General features: G+C 35.5%; 1 protein-coding gene across 9 annotated transcripts in view; it reads left to right on the top strand.

The window, feature by feature from the left end:
* STAG1 (stromal antigen 1) overlaps positions 1–25,173 on the top strand; it is a 336,264-nt gene that overhangs the window by 310,725 nt on the left and 366 nt on the right. For 8 of the 9 annotated variants that reach the window (XM_006759812.2, XM_015561382.1, XM_015561386.1 and 5 more), the window contains 9 exons: positions 913–1,014; positions 3,207–3,355; positions 4,262–4,390; positions 16,469–16,674; positions 19,097–19,271; positions 21,398–21,508; positions 22,057–22,171; positions 23,337–23,417; positions 23,507–25,173. The exon at positions 23,507–25,173 is cut by the window's right edge and continues 366 nt beyond it. In XM_006759812.2, the coding sequence (XP_006759875.1) occupies positions 913–1,014; positions 3,207–3,355; positions 4,262–4,390; positions 16,469–16,674; positions 19,097–19,271; positions 21,398–21,508; positions 22,057–22,171; positions 23,337–23,417; positions 23,507–23,530 (1,092 nt within the window). In that variant the 3' untranslated portion in view covers positions 23,531–25,173. The remainder of the gene's footprint in view (positions 1–912; positions 1,015–3,206; positions 3,356–4,261; positions 4,391–16,468; positions 16,675–19,096; positions 19,272–21,397; positions 21,509–22,056; positions 22,172–23,336; positions 23,418–23,506) is intronic. The other variant, XM_006759813.2, reaches the window with a different exon arrangement.

Here is a 25,173-nt window from a genome sequence, read left to right as displayed (position 1 = left end):
CACCTATCCTTTTTTTCTTTTTTCTTTTTTTTTATTCTGGGCCAGCTTTAGTTCTGAGGCCTCGGCTGCTGAAAACAGGTTTCTGGCCTTTGTTTACCCTCTGTATTTGATACAATGTTGCGGTCCGGCTGGCTAAAGCTCCGCTGAGTAAAGCAGGTTTCTGGGTTTTTTTTTAGCTTCTTTATTCGCAACATAGTTGCTTAGAGTTGCAGCTGAGAGGCCGGCAAGTCAGGCGGGGAACGTTGGAGTCCTCTTTCACTGAAGCAAGCAAGCCTCCCTGTTCGCATCAGCTGTCTGGCTGCTGGCCACCATCTTGGCTGCCAGTTAATTTGCATATCTCGGCCCTACTCTGTGAGTGACAGGGGGATTAGCCAATGGGAAGGGTAGCGGTCGTACGCCAATTACCATGTTTCTCTTTTATCAGTGTAGATAATAAAATATTGACATGTTAGGGAGATAAATAAGCTAGTACACAGAGTATTAAATGAAAAGTTAAGTTTGTTACCTACTCTACCTTTCCCCCTTATTTAGGCCCACTTCCCCGAGGTAAGCAATTTTAACTTTTCATTTTAGTTCTTAAGGAAGTTTCTACCAAAGTCTATTCCTCAATTTGTTACCTTTTAATAGTGTCTTTTGAGTCTATGTTAAAACAATGAGGAATTCTGTTTACCCTATATGACTTCTCTTCTCTTGGAATTATCAACTTTTTAGTTTTATTAGTAGTAGGATTTCACAATCTTAAATATCAAATGTGTATTCCTTTACCTTGAGACAAAATCTTTAAATTCTCATTGTGTTTATGATTAAGAAATTAAATACCTCTGTACTCACCTATTTTTTTTCACCAACCCATTCTCTATCTTGTGAAATTTCAATAATTTTAAAACAATGATTTCTTTCTTTTCTTCACAGTATTACAATGACTATGGTGATATTATTAAGGAAACACTGAGTAAAACCAGGCAGATTGATAAAATTCAATGTGCCAAGACCCTCATTCTCAGTTTACAGCAGGTAAGAAATTTGAAATTGAAAGAGATAAGAAGTGGAATTATTATATTGAGCACTTCCTTGCGTTTCATATGTGCTAGGTATCTTACCTCATTTAAATTGAGTCATTATATCAGTATATTACTATGGATATTTTCTGGTACAAAGACATGTGTTACATGTCTTTTCTTTTGGAAGATAATCCAATATTTCAAATAGATGAAATCATTAGGTGATCTACTGTTAAACCAGATGAAATGCCAAATTGAATATTTAAAAAGTAATCATTAAAAAGAAATATGTCACATATATTATTGTATAAGTAAGATTCCTAATTGCCTAGTAAATTAGTATAGAGATTGTGTGTATATATTTAGTCTATGATATGAAGGTCTCATTTCAAATCAGTGGGAAAGGATTGGGCTTTTTCATTAAATGATAATGGGGCAATTGAATATATCTTTGGGGAAATAGTTATTTATAGCCCTACCTAATATGTACCCAAAATAACTTCTAGTTGGATTATTATATAAATGTTAAAAATTAAAAGTTTATAAGTAAATGAAAGAGGATATTTTTATATCCTTGAGTGGAGAAGTCCTTACTGAAGAAAGAAGCCACAAAGTAAAAATTGATGATATGTATAATTTTAAATAGATTAATCATCAACCAGCACTATGAACAAAGTTAATAAACAAATAAGATTGGGTGCAAGTATTTTTAATCATACGTTACAATCAGTAAGAAAGATAAATACACCCCCTAGGATAGTGAGCAAAGGATATGAAAAGCCACTTTTCAGAAGAGGAAATCTTAAAAACCAGTTAACATATAAAAAGAGGCATTACTTCATTAATCATTTGTGAAATACAAAGTAAAATGAGATATTTATCACACCTGATCAGATTGGCATGAATTGAAATGATTAATAATACCTATAATTGAAAAAGATGAGGCCAAAAAGATCCCTTATGAAAGAAATTGCTCTTGTCTTCTTGTAATATAATTTTATAGTATATTTCAAAATTCAAGATGTATATTCTTTTTAAAATCAATGTTTTGTTATTAGGTATCTACATAGTTACATGCAGGTGTGCACAAGATATATATGTAAAAAACGTTTCATTGCAGCAGTTTCTGTAATATGGAAAAATTGGAAATAGTCTCAGTGTCCATCAATAGAGGAATGGTTAAATAAACTGATTATCTCAAGTAGCTAAAAGATTTTTAAGACAAAACATTAAATGAAAAATAGCAAGTTTTAGGACAAAATATGTAGTATGGAGCCATTTATGTAAAAATAAAAACTTTGTATATGAAATATATCAATATTTCTAAACTGGCCTAGAAAACTTCTGAACTTGAATACTGATTACCTTTGGAGAGAAGAATGATATTTAGTGGGAGAAAGGGAGGGAGTGAAATTTTTACTTCGATGTTCTTTGAATTTTATATAATGAAATATATTCTTTGTATTTATTTTATTTATTTACTTTTATCCTCACTCCAACCAGCAGAGCCACACCGGCCAGGGCTGTATTATTTTAAATGTAAACTTTAAAGTGAAGATAGGGCATGCATCTAGTAGAGAGAATAGTTAATGATGCAGGAAGGAAAAGCAAATAAGCACAGGAGCAAAACTGCTGAGGAGGTGAAAGGGAGTGTGATCGTTAGTGCTCTGAGGTTTTGTTTTTGTTGTTATTTTGACACATATATGTAATGTATATATAATTTATAAAAGCCCTCCACCCCGCTTAAGAACTCTTCTGTATATTTTGTTATTGGGGGGGGGGATAGCCCCATATATACAAGTGGTCTTTTGCACAATGTTCTTGTCTAAGATATATAAGTGAAAAAACAAAGTTCTCAACCTTTATTGTATACATTGTCATTCCTGTGAAAATGACAACAAAAAGAACATATAGATGTTTATGAATATGTAGTGTATATAAACATTTCATTTCCCAACCCACTTTTTTGTTCAAAAGAAATAAATTCCTGTTTCATTTAATCACATAACTAACATGAAAATGTTCTTACGAAACTAGTTAATAGTAGATGACTTAGGAAAGGAGAACAGTATGACTATACTTAAAATATGACTATTTTACCATATGCCTCTGAAATATTTTTATATTATATTACCTATTCTAACAATAAATACAATAAATAAATACTTTTTAACTGTAGGTTTCTTCCTTTTTTCTTTCTACCAGTTGTTTAATGAACTTGTTCAAGAGCAAGGTCCCAATCTAGATAGGACATCTGCCCATGTCAGTGGCATTAAAGAATTGGCACGTCGCTTTGCCCTTACATTTGGACTGGACCAAATCAAGACACGAGAAGCAGTTGCCACACTTCACAAGTGAGTGACCTAAATAATCTGTAACATTCTATTATACAGATTCTGGTTTACTGGAATTTAACTAAGATAGCTGTTACTTGACCCATTTTTAAAGTGACAAATGAACAGGTTTTTTAAGTTATATAAACTTTAGAGATTGTCTGGTGTCATCATTCTCAACTAGGAGGCCATTTTTAATTTGGGAAAAAAAACTAAAACTACCCATTTTTCATCTTATGAAGTATAGAAAGTAAAGTTTAACAAAATATATTTATCTGGTCTATCAGTGAGAAAATATGGGAACATGGGTTTAAAAACACTGTGTAGTACTGATTTGGTCAGCCTCAATTCATAACTGAAAACTGAATGACAAAACTTTACTTTGCAAAAACTCAGAGCTTCCTGGTACCACAACCAATTCTAATAAACAAATTTTCTGACTATCTTTCCATGGTATTCTGTTACCCCTAAAAATACACATAGGAATTAACTTTGTGGCTTTTAAATTTTTTTAATATATATTTTTATTGATTTCAGAGAGGAAGAGAGAGGGAGAAAAAGATAGAAACATCAATGATGAGAGAGAATCACTGATCGGCTGCCTCCTGAATGCCCCCTACTGGGGATTGACCCCACAACTGGGCATGTGCCCTTGACCTGAATCGAACCTGAGACCCTTTAGTCCACTGAGCCAAACTGGCTAGGGTGCTTTTAATTTTCACAATTTATAGTTTTTTTACTGTAAAAAAAAATAAAGTTTAATATTATGCAAATATCTCACATGGGTAACATTTTATCATTGAATTTGTAAGATTTTACTATCTTTAGTGATGATTTTGCAGCCTTCCCAACTGTTTTTAAAACTCTATCCCATTGAGAGAACTACACTAGCTATCTGGAAAAACTAGATATTTTCTTTTATTTTAGGGATGGCATAGAATTTGCCTTTAAATACCAAAATCAGAAAGGACAAGAGTATCCACCTCCTAATCTGGCTTTCCTGGAAGTACTAAGTGAATTTTCTTCTAAACTTCTTCGACAGGACAAAAAGACTGTGTAAGTTCCACATTGTGGGGGAAGTGGCTTTTATCATGATACCATTTAATTTTAAATGTTTATTGTGTGAATAAACTTTATTATATAGATATAATTACTATTGATAACTTAGGCTCTGATTGTTTTAAGGAACTATAGTATTCTTTCAAGCTTTTGTGTAGTTGTTGTTTCACACCTTTCAGTATCTAGAATTTGTAAGGTATATTAAGCAAGTGGGAATGATTTCTTACTCTGCAGTTCAAAAATATATGAACATTGGCCTAGCCATTGTATATTGTATTATTTATTTTAGTTTTAGTTTTTATTTGACTTGTTTTAAGAAGATTGCTTTTTTTATATTTTGTATTTTTTATAATAAAATTTAAAAGAAACAATATGCTATTTTCAAAAAATGTTGGTGGGATAAGTTTTACTTAAAACTAGAAAATTTAAAAGAGTGATTCTGTAATGGATCCCAAATTCTATAAATTGATAGGAAGATGAGTCAGTAATAATATGCTAAATAAACAGAAATTTGGATTGACAGCTAAAGCTTATCTAAATGTAAGTGATAGATCTAAGTAAGATGTTAGTCAGAAAATATTTATTAAGCCCCTAATATAGTCAGGTACTGTTCTATAACTATTGCTCTAATATGGCCAGGCAGTGTACAATACAAAGTTTCTGCCTTCAGAAAGTTTATGTTCTAATGAGGAGAGGCATAACATAAACATACAATGAGAGTTTCAGGCACTGAAATAGAATAATATGATAGAGAATGAGTGGTATTGGGTATTGGTGGGGTGGGTTGGTTTGAACACTTTTTTAATAAAGGCATTTACGGGTATAAATTTCCCTAGGAGCACTACTTTAGCTGCAGCTTGTAAATTTTGGTATTTTGCATTTTTGTTTTCATTTATCTCAAAGTATTTTCTCATTGCCCTGTGATTTCTTCTTTAATCTGTTGGCTATTCAGGAGTATTTTATTTATAATGTCCACATATTTGTGAGATTTTAATCCTTTAATTATCAAGGCTTGTTTATGAGCCAATATATAGTCTATTCTGGAGCATGTTTGATGTATACTTGAAGAGAATCTATATTCTCCTGCTGTTGTTGAGTGGAGTTTTGTTCTATATATAGATGTTTCTTAGGTCCAGTTGGCTTATTGATTTTATAGTGTTGCTCAAGTCTTCTATCTCCTCATTGATCTTTTGTCTAGTTGTTCTATCCATTATTAAAAGTGGAGTATTGAAGTCTATAGCTGTTATAATTGAATTATTGTTTCTCCTTTCATTTGTCAGTTTTTGCTTCATGTATTTTGGGGCTCTGTTGTTAGGTATATACATGTTTATAATTGTTACGTCTTCTTGATGGATTGACTGTTACTTATTATAAAACCAGAGGCCGGGGGCACGACATTCGTGCACTCGGGGGGTGGGGGGGCAGTCCCTCAGCCCCGCCTGCGCCCTTTAGCAGTCCGGGAGCCCTCGGGGGATGTCCGACTGCCCGCTTAGGCCTGCTCCCACAGTTGGATATCCTTAGCGCTCCTGCAGAGGCAGAAGAGGTCCCCGCAACCACCGCTGCGCTCACCAGCCATCAGCCCAGCTTGTGGCTGAGCAGCACTCCCCTGTGGGAATGCACTGACCACCAGGGGGCAGCTCCTGCGTTGAGCGTCTGCCCCCTGGTGGTCAGTGCGCATCATAGCGACCAGTCGTTCAGTCAATTTGCATATTATTGCCCTTTTATTATATAGGATGTCCTTTTCTGTCTCTAGTAATTTTTGTCTTAAAGTCTCTTTTATCTGATACTAGTGTAATTACTCCAGCTCTATTTTAGTTAATGTTTGCATGGTATACCTTTTTTCTTTTCATACTTTCACTTTCTACCTTTTTGTCTTTAAATCTAAAGTGTGTTTCTTGCAGACAGCATATAGTTGGATCATGTTTTTGTTTGATTAATTTATCCAATCCATTATACTTTGTTTTCTTTATGTTTTTTGCTCCTTTATTGCCTTCTTTTACATTGGTTTCTAGTGTAACATTTAATTCCTTCAAAAATCTTTAATTATACTGTTTTAGTTATTTTTTTCCAGTAATATATTCACTTTTCAAATTTTACTTCATATTTATTCAAAGGGAATATAAAAACTTTGCTCCTATATAGCTCTACTTCCCCTCTTTTTGTGCTATTGTTCTACATACTGCATCTAAATATTACAAACCCAACAATACATTGTTATAATTAAAGCTTGATATAATCATATGACATTGAAATAGCAGTATTGCCCTAACCAGTTTGGCTCAGTGGATAGAGCGTCGGCCTGCAGACTGAAAGGTCCCAGGTTCAATTCCGGTCAAGGGCATGTACTTTGGTTGCGGGCACATCCCCAGTAGGAGGTGTGCAGGAGGCAGCTGATTGATGTTTCTCTCTCATCGATGTTTCTAACTCTCTATCCCTCTCCCTTCCTCTCTGTAAAAAATCAATAAAATTTATTAAAAGTTAAAAAATAAATAAATAGCACTATTAAACTTCTTATTTACCATTATTGGTTCTCTTCATTTTCTTCCTATAAATTTGAAATATCATCTGGCATCATTCCCTTGGATTCCCTTTAATATATATATCTTTGCTCCTGCCCCTTCTTTTTGTGTTTCTTGTCAAATATATTACATTTCTGTGTTACTGGCACAACAATACAGTGACACACATTATTTTATGTAAATGCTTTTTAAATCAGTTAAAAGACTAAATAGTAGGTAAATATGCAATTATATTGTCTTTTATAAATACCTACTAATTACCTTTCAGCACTCTTTGGTTTTTTATTCTTGTAAATTCAGCTTATTCTCTGGTAATTCTTAAAGAATTTCCTTTGGTATTTCTTGTAAGGTAGGTTGGCCAGCAAAAAATTCTCTCATCTTTTGTTCATCTGACAGTGCTTTTATTTCATCTTAAACTTTGAAATATAGTCTTGCTAGATATAAGATTCTTATATGATAGTTTTTTATTTTCCTCACACTGACTATGTTATCCCACTGCCTTCTGGCCTCCATTGTATCTGATATCCCACATTTTTCTCAGGCTGCACTCATTTTTCTTCATTCTTTTTTCTCTCTGTTCTTCAGATCATAATCTCTATAAATATATCTTCATGTTAACTAATTCTTTTGCCAGTTGAAATCTTTTGAGCCTCTAGTGAATTTTAAATTTTTGTTAATGTATTTTCAAACTATAGAACTTCCATTTTGTTTTTTAAATCATTTCTATCTTTTTATTCCTATTCTCTATTAAATAAAAGATAGTGTCATGCTTTCAGTTAGACATGGTTTTCTTTAATTCTTTGAACATATTTATAATGATTGCTTTGCAATTTTTGTGGACCAAATTTCAATTGCTTGCTTGTTTTCTTGTTTTTGCTATACATTTCCCAATTTTTTGCTTGTCTCAATTTATTGTTGAAATCTGAACATTTCAAGTAATGTATATATGATAATTGTGCAATAAGGTAGCTATTCTTTTTTTGTTCTTTTTTTCTAAGGTAGCTATTTTTTTTAAATCCTCACCCAAGGCCGAAACCGGTTTGGCTCAGTGGATAGAGCGTCGGCCTGCGGACTAAAAGGTCCCGGGTTCGATTCCAGTCAAGGGCATGTACCTGGGTTGCGGGCACATCCCCAGTAGGAGATGTGCAGGAGGCAGCTGATCGATGTTTCTCTCTCATCGATGTTTCTAACTATCTCCCTTCCTCTCTGTAAAAAATCAATAAAATATATTTAAAAAAAATCCGCACCCAAGGATATATTTCTATTGATTTTTAGAGAGAGTATAAGGGAGAGGGAAAGATAGCAAGAAATGTCAATTATGAGAGAAACACATTGATTGGTTGCCTCCTGCACGTAACCCAACCAGAGCCTGGGCTGGGGAGGAGCCTGCAACTGAGGTACATGCCTTAGACTGGACTGGAACCCGGGATCCTTCAGTCCGCAGGTTGAGCCAAACTGGCCAGGGCAGGTAGCTATTCAGAATACTGATTTTCTGCCCACACCTCCCCGAGATTGATGTCATTGTTTATTCATTTAGACTTGGACAACAAACTCTGTGAAGTATGTTGCCTTTCTAGTGTGCAGTCTCTGCTGTCCCTACTCAAATCTTTTTTCCCCTTACTTTTTATCATTTGGCTTGGGAACCCAAGGATCACCCTACGTGAGTATAAACCTCTTATTAATAAAAAGTTATGTTTAAACCTCCTTAGCCAGTTAGATTTTTACCTTTTACTGTTGGATATGTGTGTGTGGCTTGAAGGTTGCTATCATAATTCAGCATTTTACTTTACCCCATTGTCAGCCAGGGGATTTGCAGTTTGGAATTTCCCTCTTTGATTTCTCCTGAGAAGGGCAGGCTTGGGTTTACACAGTCTGCTAGGCTAACAAGAAAGCAAGCATGTGATTTATTTATTTATTTTCTTTAGAGCAGTTTTGGGCTCAGCAAAATTGAGGTTACAGAGAATTCCCCTCACACATGCATAGTCACCTGTTATCCAAAATCCATCACCTGAGTGGTACACTTGTACCTACCTTGACACATTATAATCACCCATAGTTCATTAGTTTATTCAGTGTTGTACATTCTGTGGGTTTATACAAATGTATAATGACATATATCCATCATTATGGTATCACACACAGTGTTTTTACTTCCCTAAAAATCCTGTGCTCTGCCTATTCATCTTTCCTCCTTTACCCTCAATCCGTGGCAACCACAGATTGCTTAGTTTCCATAGTTTCTCAGAAAGTCATATATTTGGAATCATACAGTATGTAGCCTTTTCACATAAGCTTCTTTCACTTAGTAATATGCATTTTAAGTTCCTCCTCATCTTTTCATGGCTTGATAGCTCATTTTGTTTCATCATTGAATAATATTCCATTGTCTGGATGTGCCACAGTTTATTTTTCTATTTCCTTACTGAAGGACATCTTGGTTGCTTTCAAGTTTTGGCAGCATGAATAAAGCTATTGCAAGTTTTTATGCGAGTATCAGTTCTCAACTCCTTTGGGTAAAAACCAAGAAGTGCAATTGTTGGATTGCATGGTAAGAGTATGTTTTGTTTTGTGAGTAACTGCAAAACTGTCTTCCAAAAATGGATGTACCATTTTGCTTTCCTGCCAGCGTTTGTTAATAAGTTCTTGATTTTGACCATTCTAATAGGTGTGTATTAGTATCTTGTTTTAATTTGCATTTCCCTGATGACATGATATGGAACATCTTTTCATCTGCTTACTTGCCATCTGTATGTTTTCTTTGGTGAGGTGTCTGTTCAGGTGTTTTGCCCATTCTTTAAGCAGATAGTTTTCTTATTGAGTTTTAATAATTCTTTGTATTTTAGATTGTAGTCCTTTGTAGATACGTTGCAGATATGTTTTTCCAGCCTGTGATTGTCTGCTCGACAGTACCTATTGCAAAACAGAAGTTTTTAAATTTTAATGAACTCCAGCTTATCACTTATTTTTTGCAGGGATCTTGCCTTTATTAAAAGTTCATATCCAAAAAGTCCTCACCATAGGCAAGGCCATCTAGATTTTCTCCTATGTGATTTTCTAGAAGTTTTATATTTTGTGTTTTATATTTCAGTTTGTGATCAATTTAGAGTTAATTTTAATGAAATATTTAAGGTCTATGTTTAGACTAATTTTTGCTTATGGATATCCAAGTTGTTATGGATGGCACCGTTTATTATAGATACTATCTTGCTCAATTTTACTACCTTTGCTCCTTTGTCAAAGATCAGATAACTATATGTTTGTCTCTTTCTGAGCTCTCTTCTGTTCCATTGATTTATGAGTCTATTCATTCTCCAGTACCACAGTCTTCACTACTGTAGCTTTTTTCCCCAACCTTATTGAGATATATTAGACATATAATATTGTATAGGTTTAAGGTGTCCAGTGTGATGATTTGATATGCATGTATATTGCAAAATGGTGATACTAACTATATATATAAAAGGCTAAGTGACTGACCATACATATACCTGACCATCCAACCAACCAACTGGTACATATGACATGCACTGGAAATCTAAAAATATTGACTCACACACTTCTATTATAGAGAAAGGGCGAATGTGATATTAAAATATTTTGTATTTTAATTTTATAATACTGTATTATATATACTATTTTGACATGTAATTTTTTGCAGTAACGTAATTACCACACAAATCTTTCTTCTAATTAATTTCCTTTCAATGTGCACAAATCCGTGCACCAGGCCACTAGTAGCTTTGTAATAAGTCTTTCAGTTGGTTGGTGTCAGTCCTGCACTTTGTTCTTCACCTTCAATAGCGTGTTGGCTACTTTGGGTGTTTTGCCTTTCCATATAAACCTTAGAATCAGTTTATTATTATCCACACAAAAACTTGCTGAGATTTTGATGAAAACTGTTTAGAATCTGTGGATCAAGTTAGAAGAACTAACTTCTTAACAGTATTGAATCTTCCTACCCTTGAACATGGAGTATTTTTCATTTATTTAGTTATTTCATTTATTAGTGTTTTGTAGTTTTCCTCTTGTATGTATTTTGTTATATTTATACTTTAGTAATTATTTTGGGGGGTGGTAAGGTAAATAGCATTGTGTTTTTAATTTCAAATTCCACTTGTTCATTGCTAATATAGATGAAAGCAATTGACTTTTGTATATTAAATTTGTATCCTGTGACCTTGTTTATTAGTTCCAGCAATTTGTCAGTTCTTTAGGATTTTCCATATAGGGTTTTCATCATGTAATCTGTGATCAAGGATAGTTTGATTTCTGCCTTTCCAGACTATTATACTTTATATTTCTTTATCTTGTCTTATTGCATTAACTAGAATTTCCAGTACAATGTTGAAAAGGGGAGTGGCAAGAGGGAACATTCCTGCCTTATACTGATTTAGTAGGAAAGTTCCAAGTTTCTCTGCATTAAGTGTAATGTTACTTATAGTTTTTTTAAAATATATATATTTTATTGATTTCTTACAGAGAGGAAGGGAGAGAGAGAGAGAGTCAGAAACACCCCCTACTGGGGATGTGCCCGCAACCAAGGTACATGCCTTTGACTAGAATCGAACCTGGGACCTTTTAGTCCACAGGCGGACGCTCTATCCACTGAGCCAAACCAGTCAGGGCTACAGTTTTTTTTTATATAAATGTTCATTATTAGGTTGAGGACATTTCCCTCTGTTCCTTGTTTATTTACTGACAGTTTCTGTCATGAATGGGTGTTTTGTCAAATGCCTTTTCTATATGTATTGGTACGATCATTTGATTTTTTTTATCCTATTGACGTGACAGATTGCATTAATTTTAGAATGTTGAACTAGCCTTGTATACCTGGGTTACATCCCACTTGGTCATGGTGTATATAAAAAAAAATTAATTGTACATTAGGACTTAGCTTAAACCATCTTTATTTTTTACTTAATTTATTGGGGTGGCATTGGTTAATAAAATTATATAGGTTTCAGGTGTACATTTCTATAATATGTATATGATTCTTTCAGTACATTGTTGGATTCTACTTACTAATATTTTATTGAGGATTTTTGCATTTATGTTCATGACGATATTAATCTCTAGTTTTCTTGTGACATCTTTGTCTGATTTTGGTATTAGGGTAATGCTAGCCTCATAAAGTGAGTTAAAAAGTATTCTCTCTCTGTCCTCCAAAAGAGATTGTAGGGAATTAGGTATATTTTCTTCCTTAAATATTTTGGTTGAATTCACCAGTGGAACTAGTTGAGCCTTGTGTTTTCTGTTTTGGAGAATTATTAATTATTGAATCTATTAATAGACGTAGGCCTACTCAGATTGTCTATTTCTTGTGTCAGTTTTGGCAAATTGTGTGTTTCAAGGAATTGATCTCTTTCATCTAGATTGTCAAAGTTGTGGGTATATAGTTGTTTATAGTATTCCTTTATTTTCCTTTTAATGTCCATAGATTCTGTGTAGTGATATATTCTCTTTCATTTCTGTTATTAGTAATTTGGGTCCTCTCTTTCTTAGCTAGAGGCTTATTAATTTTCAAGGGACTAAGCTTTTGATTTTGCCAATTTTCTCTGATTCATCTCTCATTTTTGTTCTTTTCTCCCATATTGGATTTAATTTGACTTTATTTTTAGTTTCCTATGGTGGAAACTTATTTTAGATCTCTTTTTTCTAATGTGTACATTCACTGCTATAAATTTACCTCTAAATACTGCTTTCACTACATCTCACAAATTTGGTTAAGTTGCATTTTCTTTTTATTTCAAAATATTTTAAAATTCCTTGTGATTGCTTTGACCTATGTGTTATTTAGAAGTGTGTTACTTAATCTCTACATATTTGGGGATTTATCCAGCTATCTTTCTAATGTTGGTTTTCAGTTTAATTCCATTGTGGTCTGAGAGCAGACATTGTATGATTTCTATACTTCTAAATTTGTTAAAGTGTGTTTTATGGCCCACAGTGTGATATATTTTGGTGAATAGTCCAGGTGAGCATGAGGATAATGCGTATTCTGTTAATGTTGGATAAAGTAGTCTATAAATATCAAGTATGTGGAGGTAATGGATGGTGTAGTTGAGTTTAACTATGTCCTTACTGATTTTCTGCCTGCTGAATCTGTCCATGTCTAATAAGGGGTGTTGAACTCTCCAATTCTGATAGTAGATCCATCTATTCCTCTTTGCAATTCTATTTATTTTTTCCCTCATAGTTTGATATTCTGTTATTAGGCACAAACACGAGGAGGATTATGTCTTCTTGGAGAACTGATCCTTTTATCTGTATGTAGTGCCCTTCTTTACTCCTGATAACTTTTCCTTGCTTTGAAGTCTGCTCTGAAATTAATATGGCTATTCCTGTTTTCTTTAGTATTAGCATGCTATCTTTCTCCATCTATACTTTTAATCAAATATGTTTTTATTTTTTAAATATTTTTATTGATTTCAGAGGGAAAGGGAGAGAGAGATAGAAACATCAATGATGAATCATTGGTTGGCTGCCCCCTGTACACCCCACTGCGGGTCAAGCAACCTGGGCATGTGCTCTGACCAGGAATCAAACAGTGACCTCCTGGTTCATAGGTCGATGCTCAACCACTGAGCCACTTCGGTCAAGTGATGTTTCTCTGTTTAAAGTGAGTTTCTGTAGACAACCTATATTTGGGTCTTGTTCTTTAGCCCACTCTGACAATCTGTCTTTTACTTGGTGCATTTAGACCATTGATATTCATATAATTGGATTAACTTCTACCATATGCCTTACTATTGTTGTTTCCCTTGTTCTTTGCTCCTGTTGTTTGTTTGTTTGTTTGGTCTTCCACTCTTTTTTTTCTGTCTTTTGTGGTTTTATTTGAACATTTTATGATTCTATTTACTCTCCTTTCTTAGCATATTGATACTTTCTAAGTGGCTGCCCTAGAGTTTGCAATATACATTTATAGCTAATCTAAGTCTACTTCACAGATAGTATGAAAATAATACGGTTCATCCCTCCCATCCCTTGGATCATTGCTCTCATTCATTTCATTTGTATACAACATAACATAATTAAACACATTGTTGGTATTATTTTGAACAAACTTACTAGTATTTGTTAGATTAAGAATAAGGAAAGTAAGTTTTTTGGTTTTTGGTTAATACTCACCTGAGGATATTTTTTCTTTGTGTGTGTATGTATGTGTGTGTATGTGTGTGTATATATATATTTATATATTTATTTATTTTAGTGATCTCAGAGGGACAGAGAGATAGAAACATCAATGATGAAAGAGAATCATTGATTGGCTGCCTCCTACATGCCTCCTACTGGGGACCGAGCCCACAACCTGGGCATGTGCCCTTAATCAGAATCGAACCCAGGACCCTTCAGTCCTCAGGCTGACACTATCCACTGAGCTGAACTGGCTAGGGCTGAGGACATTTTTCCATTGATTTTTAGAGAGTGAGAGGGAGGGAGAAGGGGCCGGGGAGAGAGGAGAGAGAGACATAAATTGGTAGCCTCCTGCATGCGCCCAGACTGAGCCTGGGATAGGGCCTAGGATAGAATCCGCAACCCTTCTGGCATAGGCCTAAGCTGTAGCCCCACAGGCCAGGGCAGAAAATAAGTTTTTATTGTACCTTCATTTCTTCCTCCTTCTTGTAGATTCAAGTTTCTGACCTATATTATTTTCCTTCTCTACTAAAGAGCATCTTTTAACATTTCTTGCAAAGCAAATCTACTGGCAACAGAGTCTATCAATTTTTGTCTGAGAAAGTCTTTATTTCCCCTTCACTTTTGAAGAATAATTTTGCAAGACAGACTTTAGGCTGGTGGGTTTTTTCTCTTAACATTTTAAATATTTCACTCTTGCTTACATGGTTTCTGAGGAGAGGTTGAATATAATTTTTATTTTTGTTTTTCTGTAGCTAAGGTACTTTTTTCCCGCTGGCTTTTTAATTTTCTGTAGTTTGAAAATGACATGTCTAGATGTAGTTCTTTTGGCATTTTTCCTGCTTGGGATTGAGTTTCCTGGATCTGTGGTTTGCTACCTTTTTTAGAGAGACAGACATTGATTTGTTGTTCCACTTATGCATTTACTGGTTGACTAACGGGCCAGGACTATGGATTGATGTCTCTTATTTTGTCAGTTTCAAATATGTCTTCCGTTCCTCCTTTCTCTCTTCTCCTTATGATATTCCCATTATGCATACGTTATGTTTCACAGTTGTACTACAGCCCTAGGATATTATGGGGGTAGGTAGTTATCTTTGTTCTTCGCTTTTTAGTTTTTAAGGGTTCTGTTGAGATATCCTCTAGCTCAGATAGTCTCTCCTTACCCTTTTTTCGTTAGAGTCCTTAGCATATGAATCTTAGTTGTTTATTCCCAGCCTGAAAATTATAGCCTTTTTGCCCTGTCTGGTTCTGATCTTGCTCCGCTTCTTCCAATTGTTTTTTTTAACTTTTGGTATGTCTTACAATTTGTTCTTGATAGCTGGACATAATGTACTGGGTAAAGTGAACTGCTGTAAATAGGCATTTAGTAATGTGGTAATGAGATGTTGGGGGGAGGGGAAGCATTCTGTAGTCTTATGGGTAGGTCTCAGCCTTTTAGTGAGCTTTGCCTCTGGACTGTGAACTTTACGTGTGTTTCTCAGGATTTTTTGTTTTTTCTCTTCCACCCTTAGGCGGAACAGGATGAGTAGAGTGGGCTGGAGTTGGCTATTTGTAGGGTAGAGGTGGGGTCATTTGCTCCTAGCTGCTGTCCAGACCACAGCTTCTACAACAAATGGATGGCCTGCTTGTTCCAGGGCAGCTCTAAACAGAGAGAAAGGGAGCCCCATCTTCTTACCCATGTAAGAAGCTCCAGTAACACAGAGCTGTGGTGGTGGAGAGGGGCAAGGGAATAGTGCAGGATGCGGTTCAAATGCTGCCACCTCTCACTGAGAGTTAGGAAAGTTAGTAAAACTGAGATTTAGTAGATTTTCTTAAATGTGTCTTCCATTTGCTATGTGCCCTTAGGACAATTTCTAAAGAACTTAAATAATTATCTTTTATCATTTTCACCAGTTAAAAGGTGCTTTTGCTGGGGAAAGCATGTGTATGCAAAGCTCCTCACTCCACCATTCCAGAACTCCTGCCTTAGTTTGAACATTTAAAAGAAAATTCAGTGTGTGTTTGTGAGTTTGGGTTTTTTCTCCTCAAAAAATAGAACTCATGGACATGAGCAACAGTGTGGTGATTGTGGGGCTAAGGAAAGTGGAAGAGGGCATAGAGGGAATAAACAGTGATGGAAAAAATATTAAATTTTAATTAACCTTTTTTGAGCCAAACTTCTCAGGATTTTTTTTGAACATTGGTATTTTAAAACAAAGGAAGAAATATGGGAAGGACCAGACATATAAACACACACACACACACACCCTTAGTTATACATTCACTTGATTAAAGTATTCCAGGAATATATGAAGCAAAACCTTATATTCTCAGTCCCTCTCTTTCCAAAGGTAACCACTGTTAAAAGTGTGTCCTTAGGGATTCTTCAGAGCCTCCAGTTATGAAAATATGACCCTGCTTCTTTCTATTGTGTTTCTAGTCACTCATACCTAGAAAAATTCCTTACGGAGCAGATGATGGAAAGGAGGGAAGATGTGTGGCTTCCTCTCATCTCCTATAGAAATTCATTAGTCACTGGAGGCGAAGATGATAGAATGTCTGTGAACAGTGGAAGTAGCAGTAGCAAAACCTCCTCAGTAAGGAGTAAGAAAGGACGACCCCCCCTTCATAAGAAACGAGTAGAAGGTAAGTTGCCTTTAAACTATGAGGCAAATCACTTTTCTGATATAAAGTAGCAAATCTGCTGAAGCAAGGTGATACTGTTGAGCACATTATTTCCTTGTATATTTGATACACAGAGATTCAGGCAAAAAGGTTGGAATAGACAAAGTGGGACAAAAGAAGTTGAAAAAAATGGATACAGAGGAAGGTAGGCACAGAGAAAAAAAGGACATAGTTAGGGTAGTTTAAAAATTAATCCCAAACAAGAGTCCTCTAATACATTAAAAATAACGTAATGAGAATGTTGTTATTCTGTCAGAATTCATACTAGTATAGGAGAAATTCTGGTAAGTTAAGGATAGACCTCTGCAGCAAATTAAATATATCAGAACAGCTTTCCATTTCTACCACTTGGGTGGATCATTTATTTTTGTATATTAAAATGGTGATGGCCAAATCTGGTTTTACAAAACTCATGAACTGGTGATTGGGGCATTGAATTATGATGAAAATGTGAGCAATAGTTGATACTCTTATAACCAAAAGACTAAAAAGAAATTGCTTTATTAGAACAAAGCATTATTGTTAAACTAAGAGAAAATTCAAAGTTAAATGCTTATTTCCTCAAATAAAGATTCTAGGAAATTTTCTCCAAACCAAGAAAGGAGGACCGTGATCTGAATCCTATATTCTAAGCATCTAACCCAGTGGTTCTCAACCTTCTGGCCCTTTAAATACAGTTCCTCATGTTGTGACCCAACCATAAAATTATTTTCATTGCTACTTCATAACTGTAATGTTGCTACTGTTATGAATCGTAATGTAAATATCTGATATGCAGGATGGTCTTAAGGCGACCCCTGTGAAAGGGTCGTTCGACCGCCAAAGGGATCACGACCCACAGGTTGAGAACCGCTGATAACCTCTGCTGCCTAAAAAATAGTGATTCATCAAAGACTTTGTTAAAATCTGTGGCAAAATTAGAATTTAATAAACTTTCATAATTGGGGAGGCAGTACTGACTAGTGACTCTAAAATCAGAGTCCTAGAATTCAAACCTGGCTTTCTCATTTTTTAGCTATGTGACCTTTTAGCATGTTACTTAACCTCTCTAAACCCCAATCACCAATCAAATGAAGGACGATCAGAGTACCTATCCTGTTAGCTATTGTGAATATGAAATGAGGTACTCCAAATAAAACACTTAGTACACATACGTATTTAGCTCAGTGCATGGCACATAGTTCTTCAATAAATGTTAGCTGCTGTCATCATCATATAGTAAGGCCTCTTATCTAGCATCAGTCAGTAAACTAGGCTGGCTGTATGTTTTAAACAGAATTAAAGTTTAAGATTTCCTTTCAAGGTTCAGCTATGGGACTTAAAATCTTTGGGGTCCAGTGAATGAAAGTACAAAACTCTGCTTTATACTGTAGGATCCTGAACTTTTCTTTAACCTTTTGCGGTCCAATGTTATTTTTGGAATTCAAACACTCTGATCCAAATTAACTGACGGGATTGAATGTTGAACTTTTTAATGTTCTTATTGCTCGACGTTGGACCTGCTCCTAGCACGTGGTCTGTCGAGTCAGCCTCAAGGTTGGACCGAAAAGGGTTAAAGATTACTCCAGTCATTTCCTTTTGAAAATGTCTAGAGCAGCCTTATCCAGATAGGTAGGTAGATGTATAGATATAAAATACATTTTTCCCTATTCATAGCTTTTCGTAGATGTACTATTCATATAAATCAACATACATCAAATCCTTGCTATGTACCAGGAATGTGTTTTATGTGGGTTACATCACTTAATCATTCATTTGACTAATATTTGTAAAGCACTTAGGTAAGTCTCTGGCACATAGTAAATACTGTATAAATTTTTTTTATAAATCAACTTTGAGTTCAACACTATTATCCAGATTTTACACAGAAGAAACTAAGGCATAGAGAATTTAAATAATGGAGCTGTCAGTATGATTATCTTTAGGACTAAGAGAAACATATATATATAGACCAGATAACCTTAATTTGGTAATTGTTAAATTGCAAAAAAGAAACTTGCTTTGTCAATTTGAAACTTACCAGGTGACTAAGGTTACATGCCAAATACCCTTAGGAAGCAGAGTTTCATCTGTTTGGTGTAATGATAAGAAAGCTTTGCAAGAAGTGTTCCCAGTGCAGAATATTTAAGAGTAGGAGGATCTCTTTAAGAAAAGTGGGTTCTTCCTGAAGTTATTATTTCATTAAGTCTTTACCAAGCATGCCCATTTTGTATATGAGAAACCTGAATTTGTGGAAGTTTAACAACTTATACAAAATCACACAGTGAGTAGTATAACTGAGATTCAAACTAGGCAGTCTACCTCCAGAGCCATGTTCAAGTCTGTGCTATAACTTCTACCAGAGTTCACTTCACCCAGGACATTCTTAACTGGAATTTTACAGATGAGAGCCTGGATAATACATGGCTAAACAGGACTGACACCATGATTCAGACTCCTGGACCTCTGCCAGCACCACAGCTCACTTCCACTGTCCTGCGGGAGAACAGCCGGCCCATGGGAGAGCAGATTCAGGAGCCTGAGTCTGAGCATGGTTCTGAACCCGACTTCTTACACAAGTAAGTAGTAAAAGTTCGTTTTCTTGACATAAAACCTGTAACTGTTCAAGAAATTAAGAAAATCTTTTCATTCATCAGGCCATTTACAGGTCAGTTTCTGGGAAAACAAAACCACAAGTAAAGGATAAATAATTTACATGAAAAGATAAGTTACTCAAAGTCCGGAAACTTTAAATGGATGATGCTTCACTAGATGCTACTTTCAGTTAGAGTCTGCACATTCGTTGGGCAGGTCTGTTTCTTCTGAGGGTCTTGTCCAGAAGACATGCAGGTTACTTTCTTGGCAAAAGAGCTTCTACTAGTCTGAACGTCAAATCAGTAGGCTGTTCTACTTTTATCCATTTGATTAATAGTACTTACCTTGTTTAAGCTTAACATTTTTAACGGTTTTGGATTAAGAATTAAGATGTTAGATAAATTCGGAGAAGTGGTAGAATTAGTTGCCCTTTTGCTAAGAGAAAATAAAGATCTTACCTTTTTCCATAGTAGCAATTAAAATGTTTTCTAGTGCCAGGGCTCTGAAAAATGTGATTGCATGAATTTTACTATAAAAAACAACAACTTTTTCTATGTTTTTTTCCATCCAACTTTGAAATTCTCTTAGCTCCTCATTTGTGTTTCTATTCATCTTGGGGTGACTTACTCTGATAGATAAGAAAGAGAATTCTCACTCAAACTCAAGAAATTTAGCTGGTTGGAAATGGAAATTGGCAGTGTTAGAGTACCCAGATCCTGGTTTTTTCATAAGACATCTTTCCTCTGAGGGTTTTCTTTAAAGCTGAAAGGATAATTGTCAGCCACTGCATAACTGGACATTCTTAGAAGGTGGTTTTGCTATATGACCAGCTTCCCGCCTTGCTTCCCTGGCCTTACCATTTGTCAGTTCTTCTTGGCTATGGTCTGCCTTCTTTTCCCTGCTATAGGTTTACAGGTTTTATCAAAGTGGTAGCCCCACACAATTATGTAAAGAAAGCTGCTTAGAAAGAACTTCATGCGACAGATTTTATCTACTAAAAATCATTAAAGTTTACATCCCGTAAAAGTCCCAAGAGGCATGTTTATTGCAAGTGTTCATGTGCCAATACAAGTATTGAGTACAGGTGCAGAATTTGGCCCAGCATGCATCTAACTCCACATCTCAGAAGGACAGAAAAAACTATTATACCCTTCCTTTTCAACTCTGGAGGGTTCTGAGCTACCAGGCCAGCATCATTTCTGTCCCTTAGGGGACTGGCTGCCCAGCTAGGAACACTTGTGCGTATGACAGCAGCTGAATACAGGGATCTAAGATGCACTCATTTGGTAGGGATTTGGGGAATGAAGCTGATAATTTAACCGTTTGGCTCTTTGTATAGCAAACCACCCGTGTAAAAGATTATAAGAAATTAACACAAATAATTTCTTATAATCTTTTACACGGGTGGTTTGCTATACAAAGCGCGTGAATTCCCTTTTTACAAGTAGAGCAAATTAGGTTTGAACGTTTAACTTCTCCACCATGTTTACTGCTGCATTCCACGCACCACCGCAAATTTCGTCCAGGCAGCTTTTCAAGACTAAATATTTCGCTTGGTGTAGATGATGTAGGTTTTTTATAAGCATTGTTTTTGTTTGTGAACCATTCCTTTTCAATTTCATCAATAATATTTGAAACAAATTGTAACCTGGTTAGCTTTTTACCCTTATAATTTTCGGAGTATATGATGCAGGCATTTAACAGAAAAAAAAATATAGATTTGATATATGTAATATTATTAGAACAATTAAAAATCGTATGCTCCGAAAACGCAACGTGCTTCACTGGACGCACAAATTCTAGTGTTTTGGAGCAGCATTATTACGCTCTCCGCAGTCTTGGCATAAAAAAACAAAAAAAACAGGAGCGCTATCGCGCTCTTCGCATTTTTGGAGTAACATAAGAAGAGCGCGATAGCGCTCCTTAGCAGTCAAACGGTTAAGCACCTATAGGGGAGGACAGAGTTTTTCTCTATTTGGCCCTGGAATAAATGCAGCTAACTCGCCCTACATGGGGATTAGGCCAGCCAACTACAGCCTTCTTAACCTCGGACTTATTAGCTAATTCTATTATCTTCTGCCACAAAATGAATAATAGTGCTGTCTCTTAGTCCTCAGATGCAGATCTCTTGGTTAGGCCAGCCAAAATTAGAAGACTTAAATCGGAAGGACAGAACAGGAATGAACTACATGAAAGTGAGAACTGGAGTGAGGCATGCCGTGTAAGTGACACATCCAGTATCACAAGAACATGACTGTGATGCTGGTCATTTTGTGGAATGACTTGGGATCCTCTGATGTTTGGTCTTAGGAGTTAAAATCATAATTCAGGATCTGCCATGCAGCATAGGACAGGAATGGAGGCCTTGGGCCCTTGAGCTGTTCATTGTTTCAATCCTGTGCTGCTACTTGCCAGCTATGTGGCTTTGGGCAAGCTCTGAAACCTCTGTGCTCAGGTTCCTCATTTGTAAATTTGGGATAATAGGAATACCAACTACTTAAAGTTTTGTGGGAATGGATACATAGCTAAGTAAATTTTAACTACTATTACTGTTATTGCATTTAAATTGTACTTCTAATGAGTTGAGATGAAATTTTGAGTGAACTGAATGATCTTTAATTAGAGTTCAATATCGTAATTTGTGCAGTCTCTAGGTTGTAATTGGAAAGTGCTTTCATTGGTTAGGAGACCTAATGTAAGACAGAGCCAGGACTCACTCCGAAGTCCGTGATTCAGAACAGCTTTCCGACTGTGCTTTTTCCTTATCAGTCGGGGCTTAATGGAGGAAGATGCTGAGCCCATCTTTGAAGACGTGATGATGTCATCCCGGAGCCAATTAGAAGATATGAATGAAGAATTTGAAGACACCATGGTTATTGATCTGGTAAGGAAATTCAATACATTTTTCTTTTGTTAAAATATGTGAAGGTGTTGGTTAGAGAGGAAGGGAGAGGGATAGAGAGAGACATCATCAATTGGCTGCCTTCTGCATGACCCCTCCTGGGGATCGAGCCTTGACCAGAATCAAACCTGTGACCTCTTCATGGTTCATGGTTCATGGGATGATGCTCAACCACTGGCCTCTTTTACTTTAAATCGGATACTGACAATATACTGCACTCCAACATGACCCAATAATGCAGAATATGGACTAGGTATTTTAAGACATTAACTTTGTCAGGAATAATAATACTTGGTGGTTATGTTTTTTAAAATTTCCACCCATTAGAGATACATATTAAAGGTAATTATAGGTGAAATTACATGGAGAAGAAAAACTGAGATGACTCAATGAAACAAGAGTTTTAAGTTGGGTGATGGGAACATGGGAATTCATCATACTACTTTCTCTGTATTAATTTGCTAGGGTTGCCATAAATACCACTGAGTGGGTGGCTTATTTTCTCACCGTTCTGGAGGCTAGAAATCTGAGATCAAGGTATCAGGGGGGTTGGTTTCATTCTGAGACCTCTCTGTATTACTTGTGGATAGCCATCTTCCTTTGTCTTTACGCAGTCTTTTCTGTCTTCTTCTAAGGACACAAATCGTATTGGATTAGAACCCATGACCACCTTTTACCCTAACTCTTTAAAGCCCTATCTCCAAATAAGTCACATTCTGAGGGGCCCATAACATTCTGCTTTCTATGTTTTTTCCATGAGATCATGTCACTCGAATCTGTAACCTACTTTTCATCTACCTGCTTTGGGGAATTTAGTGCAGTTTTATCACTTGGCATTTGATCATTTTATAGTTATGTTATGATTGGAGGAATGTTCTATGTTTATAGGCCCAAAAATTTATAGGCATTTACATACTCGATTGATTCATAATTTGCAAGTCTTTTTTCTTGTATAAGGGATAATTAAAAACCAGGTTTTTTTAAAATGTATGCTCCATGTAAAACCAGATTTTTTTTTTTTCAAAATTGACCTTTAACCGTTCTGTACATTTATGGTACCATCAGAAATACCAGCTGCTTATTATCACAGTTCGTTGTCTTAATGTATCTCAGGAATAAAATGAAATAATTTGACTTCTCTTTCCAGCCCCCATCAAGAAATCGGCGAGAGAGAGCTGAGCTGAGGCCAGATTTCTTCGATTCTGCAGCTATCATAGAAGACGATTCAGTAAATGTTAAATTATTACTGCTTTTTATTTATGGTTTCTGGGCCTTGTTTTTTGTATGAAGTTAATAATTGTGTTTCTCATTTTCTAGGGATTTGGAATGCCTATGTTCTGAAGTCTGAAGAAAATTTACAAATATGGAACTCTATTATTTAGAGCTAGAGGCCTATATACTGTGATAGCTTGTATGGGGAATAAACACTTTTGATGTGATCTGATTTGTTTTTTAATCAAATGATTGAGGTCAATCCCCTTGTGCAGTGACAGAAGAGGAGCATGTAACTTACCCAAGGGAATGCCGGTGAATATCACCTCAGAAAGACTGACCTGAAAAATCATTTGTGTCCTAATATTGGACTTACCCAATACAGATAGACGTGTTTTTCTGGAAGGAGGAAAAAATTTTAAATTTTTAAAACAGCTGTCAAGATAAACACTGTTATACACCTGTTTTATGAAAACTCAGCATTGAGTAAAAAAAATATTTTTAACTTTATTTTCCTGTTGTACAATTTAAAAACCGTTTTAACATTTTGCCTTTTTATGTTTTAAAAGCTAACCATTTTTATTAAACCTACGAGTAAGCAGCTCATTTTAATTGCCGAAGAGTGTTTTGGAGCTCACTGGATTTGGTTGACCTTGTGGAATACAGAAATATGGAGGAGCAGAATATTGACAAGCTAAGATGATCTGACAGTGCATCTCTGCCAAAACCACACGCCCTCTATGGATATGGATTCCCAGATTTTATATACTCTTGAATAAAAAGGTTTATTTTTATTTATAACGGGGGCATAAAATAAGAAATGTCCATGCAGCCATTTTTCCAACAGATGCTGTACACCGTTCATTTTATATAGAATAGGGAGATTCAAATACAGTACATTTTCTATTGGTATTTGTTCTGTGCATTTTTAGCAACTTCTACCAGCAAATAAAGTATTCTCAGTAAAACAAAAATGGTTCTCAAGTTATCAGTTTGCTGTTTTATCACTTATTTCATGCCCTGCCAAATTGAAGTAACATGGACTTCCATTTTCTTAAAAAGATAATCACACAGAACTCCTTTGCCATGCAAAAGTAATTTTAAGTGTAACATAACTGTGTCTACTTCCCATGCACTTAATACCTTTATGCGCTAATTTTGTGAATTAAGTTTACCGATTATAGAAGTATGTGCTGCATAGAAGTCTGTGCTTAGAGGGTGAAGTTCCTAAGCTTACCTTGAAATACAGCTACATTTCAGTGTTAAATGTGCATATTGAGAATAATTCTTTTGGGGAAAGAAATTATGAATCTTCAGGACAGCCTTCAATGGTTTAGAGTTACAGACTGCTTAGATCTTTTATGACTTGCTGCTATTGTTTTTAAAAGCCCACTTAGTTGCTTCCTTTCTGATTTTTAAAGTAAGCCTCAATTTCCAAACCAATCTATCCATAACTGTTTCGGGGCTTGTTTTTAAAGTAGCTGCAACAGAATCATGAGGTCTGCCCTTTGTACCAAAAATGAAAAGCATTTTTTAAAATCTGTGCACCTAGTGATTATCTTTTGTCCAGGAAAGAAAAATGGATTTTCTTCATCCTTTTAGTAAACAAACACAAAACAGATTTTTCTCAACATTTGTATAGTTCTGAAAAAAACTCAGTTGCCAAAAATGTTTTATCTGCTGATCTAGCAATTCCTGGGCTCCAGTTAGGGGTGGGGTGGGGTCTTGCTTTCTTCAGAGATGTGGACTTCCTTGGAAGTAAAGGGGCAGGA

Source organism: Myotis davidii, unplaced genomic scaffold (assembly GCF_000327345.1).
Source record: "Myotis davidii unplaced genomic scaffold, ASM32734v1 scaffold415, whole genome shotgun sequence".
NCBI classification, from domain to species: Eukaryota; Metazoa; Chordata; class Mammalia; order Chiroptera; family Vespertilionidae; genus Myotis; species Myotis davidii.
This window is presented reverse-complemented; position numbering and strand designations above follow the sequence as displayed.